Source organism: Gossypium hirsutum, chromosome D02, assembly GCF_007990345.1.
Source record: "Gossypium hirsutum isolate 1008001.06 chromosome D02, Gossypium_hirsutum_v2.1, whole genome shotgun sequence".
NCBI lineage: Eukaryota > Viridiplantae > Streptophyta > Magnoliopsida > Malvales > Malvaceae > Gossypium > Gossypium hirsutum.
This window is the reverse complement of record NC_053438.1, coordinates 70,942,935-70,954,968: the sequence shown is the minus strand read 5'-3', so window position 1 is coordinate 70,954,968 and position 12,034 is coordinate 70,942,935. Positions and strand designations below refer to the sequence as shown.

Genomic DNA, 12,034 nt, shown 5'->3' with positions numbered 1-12,034 from the left:
GATGACTAGAGTTCGACACTGATCGCGGATAAGATGATAAACCCAGTTGCAACAAACTAACTATATCTAACAAGTGCACTTGGGTTAGCTTCTTTGTATATCTAGAATGATATATGGTCGGTATTGCTGCCTGAATAATACATGATGGACCCTCTCGCATGAGTATTATAGTACATTAAAAAGTTAAAAAATAAAAGATTAACCGATTTTAGAGAATTGATGTAACATTACTTGTAGGTCATAAGTCCTAACAAGGTACATGTCTCAAGATTTTTAATCTAAAGATATTTTATTTATCAAATATTATTATTTTTAATTGATTCTAATATCAATTATAATATTTTTAAAAGTGATATTAATATTTTGATCTTTTAAATTAATAATTATTTTTAAAATATTAAAAATATTAAAAACTCATATGAACTAATTTAATAAATTTTAATTATTATATACAAAAATCTCGTGCTTTACAGGAATAAAAAAAACTAGTATACATATAAGTACTTGAATATTAAATTTTTACTTAAAACATTATTCGTTTTTAAAAATATTTATGAAAAGAAATTAGTTAAAAAATCAGAAAACAAAGTTTTTTTTTTTGAAAATAAAAATTAATATAAAACAAAAAAAGTGGATTAAATGAAAGCAATTGAAAGAGGGTTGGTTAATAGGTAGCCCAAAATACATCAGATCAAAAGAAAAAATAAAGCCCACTTAACAAATAAATGATTCTATTTCTAGGCTTCTATTGTCTGCCTCCGTTAGTGAGAGATAGCAGAGGAAATGGCGATGATTCAGTGGTGCGGCGCCGTAGCAAGGAGAGTGTTGATGAAGCAGTGGCCTCCTCTATCATCGGCTTCGCCTATTGGAGTAATGGCGTCGCCGCCGGCACCGACCGTTTGCGGCAGAGGTGACAAGAAGACGAAGAAAGGGAAGAGATTCAAAGGATCGTACGGGAACGCCAGGCCCAAGAAGGAGAAGAAGATTGAACGTATCAAAGACAAGGTCGAAGTTCCCAGGTCCACCCCTTGGCCTCTCCCCTTCAAGCTCATCTGATTATTTTTCAAAATCTACGCTTTTTTTTTTCTCTTTTGTAATAGCTGTAATAATAAAGTTAAAATTTTTGTACATTTTTCAGGGTTTTTGTTATTATTAGCTTTGCTTTTATATTTGTTGGTTTAAGTTCTGGAAACTGTTTAAGTGTTTTGAATGGTTGTTGCATAAGAACTAGAGAAAACCCTATTTATTATATGCAACAATTATTAGTAGTTGAGGAAGCAGAGCCCCTGAGAAACTGTGAGTCTGATTTAGGAATTAGAGTGGTCTTGAATAAGATACCATTCATTTCAAAATTGGGAATTTAGGAGTGAGATGATGATTTTTCATGGTTTTAGGAAGAACCAGATTCAATGATGTTTACTTGAATGCATGTCGCTGATTTAATTCAAGGGTTTGGTTTTCATCTGCTGCAACATAAAGCATGGCCTCAGAAAAAGTTTAGGTTAGGAGAGGCAATTCCGATTGCCATAGGCCTCATAGATAGATCACCCATCAAATGAGGTTGCTGGTGAAACTCAAATTCTAGTGCTGCCCAGAGTACTGAAATTCTAGTGCAGACCCTAAACAGCGAACCTTTGAAGATACATCTCGTATCCAAATTTTTGGAAGCTATGTCATATTTCATAGCTATACTGGATATATATTTTTTTTTAAGTTTCATAGTTAAATCTGATTTAGAATAAGAGAGGAGAGATCATTTAAACTTTTGCTAAAAATCAACATTTGCAAACCCTGTGTTTTCCAAAGTTACATTAACATTGGAAGTGTGAGCTAAGGAACAAGCATCTGCCCCAGAGCTCAAGGTTCTCCTTTAATCTCTGTAGAATTTCAAGTAAAAAACACTTTAAAAACTGCATTAGCGCATCATGAAATCCAGTTTCACGTAACGTCGGATATAGTCATCCTACTGGCGGTCTCACAATTCCCTGCAACGAAGACACCTTTCTCAAAGTTACCTTTCGCTTGTATTAATTGTGAGATTATTAACACAAATCAGCCAATTCAATTTTGTAAAGTAAACATCACTAATACATGTAAACATTTTTTTGTCCATCTTTTTTGCCTTGGAGAGCTGATATAAGTCTCCCAAAGTGGAAAACTAGAGATGGTGATTACTGTAACACTCCAACAATCAGTAATGACAGTTCCAAACACATCATTCAGTTGTCATTTCATTTCCTTTCTGAATTTTTAACTTGGTCGCATTGATTCCATCTTTAATTTAAACCATAAATGATCTACCTTGTTCTAAAATTACTTTCAATCATGAGTGCATGCTAAGTTAAAGTTATTTGGAGTCAGACCCCTCATTTTCTTTCGATTTCATGTGTCCAACACAAATTCAAACAAGAGCACAAAGTTCGGGTAAGATAGACTACAAGTATTCTTTTGCATGGTAGTAGCTTATTAGACGATGAATTTCGTGTTACACATTTCAAAGTAATTTTCTTAATGCGGATTTGATAAAGAATTAAGATATGTAAAGACGTGAGGCAAGGGACTAAGAGGTTAATATAACAAAGCTAATGACAAAACATTTTAAAGAAAAAAGAGAAAAGTAAAAGAGATATAAGTTCATGATACATATTGATTAGTATTATCAGAAAGTAAACTTCATTCTTGTTACTTATTTGGTTTTATATATAAATGGGTTAATCAACATTGGTCAAATGCAAGAAATTTTAAATACTCTAAACTCCAGTCATGTATATGGAAACAAATATACAAATGACTGAATGTCACATCAAATAGATTTTTGACCATTTTGAGATAAGAATAAGAGGGCTACCAACTCTTTCATATATATATTTTTTGAATTAGCTATTAAGAAGCCTTAGAGATAACATATTCTGCCCTTGCAACTTTTCTCAGTTCATAAGACTTGCGTGTTTGTGAGTACCTGCACTTGTTCACACAAAGCAGATTATCCAAAAGGTGACAGCAGCTTCATAAATAACCAAAGGCCATCCAATTTCATTCTTGAAGCACCCTTCATTTTAAGAATTGATAAATCAGGCTGGAAGAGGAGTTTGGCTTTGATCATCCAAGGGGTAGTCTCAGTCTCATGTGCAGAAGAAACCTTCATTGAACTTTCTTGTAGTTTGAATAGCTTTCTGACTTTGACCTGACATCTGTTCTCCCCAATATAATAACGAATAGTCAAAATATGCTAAGAACTCAACAAACATGCCACCAGAAATGTGGAGTAATTGTCTTCACCCCTATGGAACTATTTGATTGCAGCACGGCATAGACAACAAACCTGGATAAAATGCAACAAGTTGGGTTCAGATGAGGAGTTTTTGTAGCCTGTAGGACACACTTCAGGCGCTCTTCACAAGGGTTTGTCTTTTAAGTTTTATGTGAAGTCTGTATGAAATAGGAGGTCATAGTCATCCATGTTATTTGTTCCCTATCATTGCATGACAGATTATATGTCTCTAAAGGTTGCCTCTATTTTCATTAGTGAACTAATAAAAATCTTCTACTAGGAAGAAGCTATTAATGGATCCAAATCTTCCATATCTGAGTAGGTCCTTAGTCGGTTCATTTTGCCGGCAAGGTAGGAAAACCATTCTTTCAAGTATTTGACATGGATTCTTGATAATACTTTGGAAGACAACACCATGTGAGTCCCCATTAGCCCATGTCTATCACATTACTGATCAGACCCCAGCTATTGCACCTTCACCACTCATTGCACATTCCCCACTTAATAATAGATGAACATGATTTCCTCTCTACCCTATACATCTTTATATACAAGTAGGATTAAGGTCATTGCCAACTCCTACCTTCAACATTCTCAAGCGTGCTTTCCTAGTTATCTGAGTTCATCCTTTTCTTCCCTTTGAGAAGCATACATCTATCAAAAACAACAATGGCTATCCACCTACCTCGTATCATTAGCTCTAAGAAAGTTCCCAAGGGCTACTTTGCGGTTTATGTTGGAGAAAACCAGAAGAGGTTCGTGATACCGGTATCGTTCTTGAACCAGCCTTTGTTTCAAGATTTGCTAGGCATGTCACAAGAAGAGTTCGGATATAGTCATCCTACTGGCGGTCTCACAATTCCCTGCAACGAAGACATCTTTCTCGATGTTACCTCTCGCTTGAATTAAGACAAATCAGCTCATACATTTCTGTAAAGAAAACATCACTAACACCATTTACACTTTTTTCCCATCCTTTTTGCCTCGGGGAGCAGATGATAAGTCTCCCTGAGTGGAGTATTAGAGATGGTGGCTTCTGTAACAGTTTGGAACACATCATTCAATTGAAATTTTATTTCTTCTTATAATTTCCTATGGTCCCATTGTTATTGTTGGTTTCATATATAATTTAACTGTAAATGATTTACATTGTTCACAAATTACTTCAACATACCAGCCAAGTTATATAAACACTTCATTTTTCTTAAAATATCTGTTCTAACACCTATATCCAACACATATTCACATGTAAGTACAAGAGTATAATCCTCCAATATTCACCCTCAAATATGCATAATATAAACTACATGTATATAGTTTCATAATTCACGTAAAAAAATTCCTTCAGCAGCTTTGACAATGGATTAAGATAGATAAAGATCTGAGGTATGGGACCAAGTCATTTGACTAAATGGTATGCCTTTACCTATAAAAGTTTCTAAGTTGGCTGATACAATGAAATGTTATATTTTCTTTTATCTTTGACAACTTGTGGTGGATTTGATCATTCTAAGGAAAATATAGCATATTATTTAGCTTAATGTACCCATTAAATATACTGTATTGTCAGATTAGTCCCCGATTTTTACCATCACTCTCCTCTAGGATATGTCAAGCAACAGCATCACATGAACTGATCAACTTGCTTGTTTTGGTGTCTGGAGGTAATGAAGATAAACAGGAAATTTGACAGTGGAACTTTTGATAATGTTAGACTAGTCCACAGAGTTGCCCCTACAATTTAACCATCGATAACTGGCATATTGCATTACGGACAGCTCCTGCAAACAAATATCAGTTCAGGGTGGGACAGCCACTGATTTGCGTTGTGAAGTGGTGATATTAAATCTCAAGATAGTATAAAGTAACAGGGAAAGTTCAGACCAGCTTTGTTCACTTTCTGGTAGGCAAGTCCATGTGACATATTTTCTCTATATATACTAGTTGAGAGGGTGTTTCCTACTGTCTAATACATATTTTCATGCCTTAGCTATTGAGAAGCTTTAGAGCTGCATATCCTACCATTACGATTTTTTCAGTGACATGAGAATTATGGGTTTCAGAGTACCTGTACTAACATAACAATTTACAGCAAATTTCCTTTTGATCTGATACCTTACCCTTTACCCCCAATTTGTCAGCTACATAGGTAAGATGAAAAAGGGGGTGAGAATGAGACTTTAATAATCAATAATAAGTAAATATATGCACGTAACAAATATACCTTCATATATGTTATAGCTAAGATTTTGACCTTGAAAAACAGCGCCAAAAAAGATATATTCATGCCCCTTGGTTTATTTTCATTTTCTTAGTCAAGTCAACATAGAAGGTCAAGGTAGCCCAAATGTATATGTTTCTGGTCATGGTATAACAGATTACATGTCTCAAGCTTGCCTCTAACATCAATGGTGAAACAATACCAATCTTATACTATGAAAAAGCTCATCGATACAAAAAAAAAACTGTAATACCCAATTTGTACTCGGCCCGTACCAGATAAACAAATAAATGAAAACAGTCCATAGAGTCCGATTACAAACAGGCCACAAGGCCCAAACCAAAACAAAGCAGTGCCCCAAATTACAATGGCCCAAAACAGATGAAAAACCCTAGGGTTTCTAAGCTTCGGCCGCCGCAACTCCAATCTTCCACGCAGGCCGAATCTCCACCCGCATATTCATCTGCACACAAAATGAAATAAGAATCAAAGATTACAGATCAAGAAGATATGGAATATGATTTGTTTCTTTATTTTTTGATATTATCGGCTATAAAAAAAGGGCCATCGAACACTGTAAGGGGATCCCGAATTCGAAAGCAATAAAAAACAACTATTTCCACAACCGAAAACAGCAAACTCAATACCAAGACCAATACAATCGATTCAAAGGTTGGTATCTACAGTTTTTTTTTATATATTGTTTTATTTACTTTTATATGAATAAAAACAAATAAAAAGGAAAGAGGTAACCTTTTGAAGGTGCCCAGATCTCAGTGAAACGGCCGAGGGAGCCACCCCCGAGGATCGGTGGCCAGAAACCAAAAGGTTTCATGATTCTTCGAGGCTTTTTGTTGATATTTTGAAGGATTTGAACCCAGATTTGAGCATAAGGGGGTCTGAAAGGCCGAGTAGGGGATTTTCCCCTTTTCTGGCCACCGCATACGGCGGCGGCGTCGCCAGAGATCGGCAGCCGGCGCGGTGGCCGATGACCGGACTAGAGTCCGGTGCCCGGAGGAGAGGGGAGAGGTTGAGAGCTTTTTTTTGAAGGATTTTCTTTTTTTTTTTTTTTTGAAGGAATGAGAAATGAAATTTTTTAATAATTTTGGCTTAAATAGCCAATTGAAAACGGCACCGTTTGAAGGAGGGGGATCCGAGCGTCGACCCAACCCGGACATAGGATCCGCGTGTTTTTCATGCGGAGGGGCAAATTATGCTTTTGGCCCCTCCGCCTTTTAATATACTTACAATTAGTTTTTTTTATCTTTTAAATTCGCCCTTTAATTTATTTTAACTTTCAATTTAACCCTTTTGAACGACGCCGTTTTAGAGGAGAAGAGAAAATTTCTCTTCCAGCCCCTTTATGTAATTCGCGGGTTCAATTTAGTCCTCCAGACTTTATTTATTTTCGGATTTACCTCAGATGTTTTTACTTGCGGTTCAATTTAGTTTTTTTTTTATATTTTTCTTAAAATTAGTTAATTTTGATAATGTAATTATTTTTTATTTTTATATGTAATTATTATTATTTTATCTATATATATATGTATAGTTATTTTTATGTACGTATTTATATCATTTTTTAAAAAACTAATATTTTTAGCATATTTATATATACACATATTTTATTTATTTAATTAGTTTTGATAATGTAGATATTATTTAATTATTTCAAACCTATATATTTTTATGTGTACATGTATACATCTTTTTTTGTTTATTTCAATCATTTGTTTATCAATTTATGTTTGCATATTTTTTATTATTATCTTGCCCATTTATTTGATATTTTGCATGTCATTATCTTTATTTATTTATTCATATTATTTCTATGTAATTTTTGTATTTATTATTGATATTTGTTTAAGGGGCATCTATTCATACATTCAACATAACATTACGGCATTTTTTATTCGAATTTAAAAATGGAATTTTTCAAAATAAAGATAATACTCGTATTTAGGATTTTTTCAAGAAAATTGAGCCCTAACTATTGGGTTCCGATTTTTTTGTAAAATCTAACAATCGAGGATTGCTCTTTAAACTAAACAAAATAAAACTTATCATCGAGAATTCAATATGTTGTGTCCTAACGTATTGGATGTGACACGCTGATTTCTCGAGATAAAGATTTTTCTTAAAAAATAAATGAAATATTAAATGTTTGGATTTTAAGAAATTGTGCCCTAACGTATTGGGCCGTGATTTCTTCATAAATTTTAAACAATTAGATATTTTCTTAAATTTTATTATACGAGTTTTTGACTAACTCATTGTGAAAAAAGTAAAATGTTGTGTCCTAACGTATTGGGTGTGATATTTTTCTTATTTCAAAATGAGAAGTTATAATAAATAATTTTATTTAATTAAGGATCGCATTTTTACTCTCGACTTCAAGACATTGATTAATCAATTTGGTACCAATTTTTGGGTGTTACGAAGGTGCTAATCCTTCCTCGAATGTAACTGACTCCCGAACACGTTTTTCTAAAAAACTCGTAGACCAAAGTCGTTTTAGGTGATTCAATCACATCTTAATAAAGATTGGTGGCGACTCTCAATTTTCATTTTTTTTAAAAGTCGACAACCTAAAATTTTTTATTTTCAAAAAAAGTGGTTTCGACAAAAACAAAACAAACAAAGTGACTTGAGCTTAATGGCTTATGCTATCAAATCTGTCCTTCAACACATTATACATAATAATGAATAGTCAATATATGCAAACAACATGAATTTACATGCCAAGAAAAATGTGGAACGGAAACAGGTTAATCTCTAAGGTTATCCATATATAGCAACACATACCGGAAATTTCGTCAGCTGTCAGGTTTAGTATTGTCTTTCTCCCCCGTGGAACTATTTGATTGCTGCACAGCATACCCAACAGCCTGGGGACTAGTTGTAGCATGTAGGACACATTTTTTGAGTGAATTCAGCTTCCATATTCAAGTGGGACCTTGGTCGGTTTGTTCTGCCGGAAAGGGTAGGCAAATTATTCTTTCAAGTCTTTGCCATGGAATTCTTTATAATGCTTTGGAAAACAACACCATGTGATGCCCCACTAATCCATGTCTATCTCATTAATGATCAGACCCCAGCAATTGTCCCTTCACCACTCATTCCTCATCCTCCACTTAATAGAGAAACATTTCCTTTGGCCCCTTGCATCTATATATACAAGTAAGATTAAGTTCATTGGCAACACCTACTTTCACATTCTCAAGTACTAAACTTCTTTACCTTAGATTTCCAAGTTCTCTGAGATCTTCCTCCTCTTCCCTTTTGAAGGATACATCTATCAAAAACAACAATGGCTTTCCGCCTGCCTCGTATCGTTAACTCTAAGAAGGTTCCCAAGGGCTACTTTGCAGTATATGTTGGAGAAAACCAGAAGAGGTTCGTGATACCGGTGTCGTTCTTAAACCAGCCTTCATTTCAAGATTTGCTAGGCATGTCACAAGAAGAGTTCGGATATAGTCATCCTACTGGCGGTCTCACGATTCCCAGCAATGAAGACACCTTTCTCGAAGTTACCTCCCGCTTGTAATAATTGTGAGATGATTAACACAAATCAGGCAATACAATTTTGTAAAACAAATATCACTAATACATGTAAACATTTTTTTCTCCATCCTTTTGGCCTTGGAGAGCTGATATAAGTCTCCCCAAGTGGAGAACTAGAGATGGTGATTAGTGTAACACTCCTATCCATCAGTAATGATAGTTCAAAAAACATCATTCAATTGTCATTTTATTTCCTTTCTGAATTTTTTACTTGTTCGCGTTAATTCATCTTTAATATAAACTGTAAATGATCTACTTTGTTCTAAAATTACTTTCAAACGTGAGTACATGCTAAGTTATTTGGAGTTGGACCCTTCATTTTCGTTCAATTTCATGTGTCCAACACATATTCAAACATGAGTACAAAGTCTAGTTAAGATAGATCACAAGTTTTCTTTTGCATGGTAGTAGCTTATTAAACAATCAATTTCGTGTTATAATTTTCAAAGTAATTTTCTTAATGTAGATTTGCCCAAGAATTAAGATATATAAAGATTTGAGGCAGGGGACTAAGTGATTAATAAAACGAACCTAAGGACAAAAGATTTTAAAGGAAAAAAGAGAAAAGTAAAAGAGAGATAAGTTCATAATACATGCTGATTAGTTTTATCAGAAAGTAAACTTGCCTAATATGGACGTCTTTCCCACATCATTCTTTTTACTTACTTGGTTCTATGAAATATGGTTAATCGATATTGCTCAAATTCAAGAAAATTTTCTAGTAGTCTAAACTCCAATCATGTATATGGAGACAAGTATACAAATGACTGAATGTAACATCAAATGGCAGATTTTTTATCCAAAAGGTAACATCAAATATGTTCACACTAAGCATATTACTATCCAAAAGGTGACAGCAGCTGCATAAATAACCAAAGGCCATCTTGTTGTTTGTGTAGGTGAATCCCAAAAGAGGCTGGTTTATAATTCCTGTTTCATTCTTAAAGCACCCTTCATTTCAAGAACTGATAAAGTAGACTGAAGAGGAGTTTGGCTTTGAATCATCCAAGGGGTAGTCTCACAGTCCCATGTGCAGAAGAAGCCTTAATTGAACTTTCTTCTAGTTTGGATAGCTTTCAGACTTTGACCTCACATCTTATCTCCCCAATATAATAATGAATAGTAAAAATTGTGCAGAGAACAGAACAAACATACGACCAGAAATGTGGACTAAAAACAGACTTATTTGTAATGGTATCCATATATATATATATATATATAGCAGCACATACCAGAAATTTCGTGAGCTGTCAAGCTGAATATTGTCTTCACCCCTGTAGAACTATATGATTGCAGCACGGCATAGACAACAGACCTGGATAAAATGCAACAAGTTGGGTTCAGATGAGGAGTTGTTGTAGCCTGTAGGACACACTTTAGGCGCTCTTCACAATGGATTGTCTTGCAAGTTTTATGTGAAGTCTGTACGAAATAGGAGGTCAAGGTCACCCATGTTACTTGTTCCCTATCATTGCATGACAGATTGTATGTCTCTAAAGGTTGGCTCTAATGTCAATGGTGAAGTAATAAAAATCTTCTACTAGGAAGAAGCTTTTATGAATCCAAATCTTCCATATCTGAGTAGGTCCTTAGTCGGTTCATTTTCCCGGCAAGGTAGGAAAACTATTCTTTCAAGTCTTAGCCATGGAATTCTTGACAATGCTTTGGAAGACAACACCATGTGATTCCCCGTAAACCCATGTCTTTCTCTTTACTGATCAGACCCCAGCAATTGCACCTTCACCACTCATTCCACATCCCCCACTTAATAATAGATGAACATCATTTCCTCTCTGCCCTACACATCTATATATACAAGTAAGAGTAAGTTCATTGGCAACACCTCCCTTCAACATTCTCAAGCTTGCTTTCCAAGTTATCTGATATCTTCCTTTTCTTCCCTTTTGAAGCATACATCCACCAAAAACAACAATGGCTATCCGCCTGCCTCGTATGGTTAGTTCTAAGAAGGTTCCCAAGGGATACTTTGCAGTTTATGTTGGAGAAAGCCAGAAGAGGTTCGTGATACCGGTATCATTCTTGAACCATCCTTCATTTCAAGATTTGCTAGGGAAGTCAGAAGAAGAGTTTGGATATAGTCATCCTACCGGGGGTCTCACAATTCCATGCAACGAAGACACCTTTCTCGAAGTTACCTCTCGCATGTATTGATCGTGAGATGATTAACACAAACCAGTCAATACAATTTTGTAAAGCAAAGATCACTAATACATGTAAACACTTTTTTCTCCATCCATTGTCTTGGGGAGCTGATATATAAGTCACCCCAAGTGGAAAACTAAAGATGGTGATTACTGTAACACTCCTATCAATTCAGTAATTACAGTTCCGAACGCATCATTCAGTTGTCATTTTATTTCCTTTCTGAAATTTTTACTTGTTTTACGTTAATTCCGTCTTTAATATACTTTAAATGATCTACCTTATTCGAAATTACTTCATACTACAAGCCAAGTTAAATGGAGAAGCAGTAGAGTACAACTGTTCTACTTTGAAGAAGCATTTTAAAGATGACAGTTAAAACACATCATTCAATTGAAAATTTATTTCTTTAGAGAATTTCCTTTGGTACCCCTGTTATTGTTAATTTCATCTTTAAACTGTAAATGATCCATATTTTTTCAAAAATTACTTCATATTACAAGCTAACTGTAAATGACTAGCATTTATCATTTTTCTCTACATATACGAGTAGTAAGGGTGCTTCCCACTGTCCAATATGAGTATAATCGTACATATATAATCTAACATAATGTAAATTTCTGTATACTTTTGTCTCCATTGTTCCTGTAAAGGAAATTCAAAGTAAAATTCACCACCCACTTTTATTCTCCTTTTTGCAAACAATGACTACTTAATATATAGATGTCAGCAAGTGGAATGTAAGGCCACCATCATCATCACTTCTTCTATTCAAATTCCCTTTTGACCAGTCGTCTTATCTCCCCTTATCCCAA

The 12,034-nt window shown here is 34.6% G+C and overlaps 2 protein-coding genes and 1 long non-coding RNA gene across 3 annotated transcripts; 2 read left to right on the top strand and 1 right to left on the bottom strand.

Moving 5' to 3' along the window:
- The first annotated feature begins 686 nt into the window (after positions 1–686).
- Positions 687–1,169, top strand: LOC107908759 (30S ribosomal protein S31, mitochondrial). The gene has a single exon (XM_016836024.2). It carries the CDS (start codon positions 784–786, stop codon positions 1,054–1,056), a length of 273 nt encoding a protein of 90 aa, XP_016691513.2. The 5' UTR covers positions 687–783; the 3' UTR covers positions 1,057–1,169.
- Positions 1,170–5,702: 4,533 nt separating this feature from the next.
- LOC121214862 (uncharacterized) lies at positions 5,703–6,559 on the bottom strand. Its single transcript, XR_005910593.1, has 2 exons — positions 6,246–6,559; positions 5,703–5,955 (listed from the first exon to the last, which is right to left on the bottom strand). It is a non-coding gene; the product is annotated as an uncharacterized lncRNA (long non-coding RNA).
- Positions 6,560–10,875: 4,316 nt separating this feature from the next.
- LOC121214861 (auxin-induced protein 15A) lies at positions 10,876–11,414 on the top strand. The gene has a single exon (XM_041089267.1). The coding sequence runs from the start codon at positions 10,989–10,991 to the stop codon at positions 11,226–11,228; it is 240 nt and encodes a 79-aa protein (XP_040945201.1). The 5' UTR covers positions 10,876–10,988; the 3' UTR covers positions 11,229–11,414.
- The last annotated feature ends 620 nt before the right edge of the window (positions 11,415–12,034 follow it).

Coding starts and splice junctions, on each gene's coding strand:
- LOC107908759 (XM_016836024.2), top strand. CDS start 784: ATGGCGATGATTCAGTGGTGCGGCGCCGTAGCAAGGAGAGTGTTGATG.
- LOC121214861 (XM_041089267.1), top strand. CDS start 10,989: ATGGCTATCCGCCTGCCTCGTATGGTTAGTTCTAAGAAGGTTCCCAAG.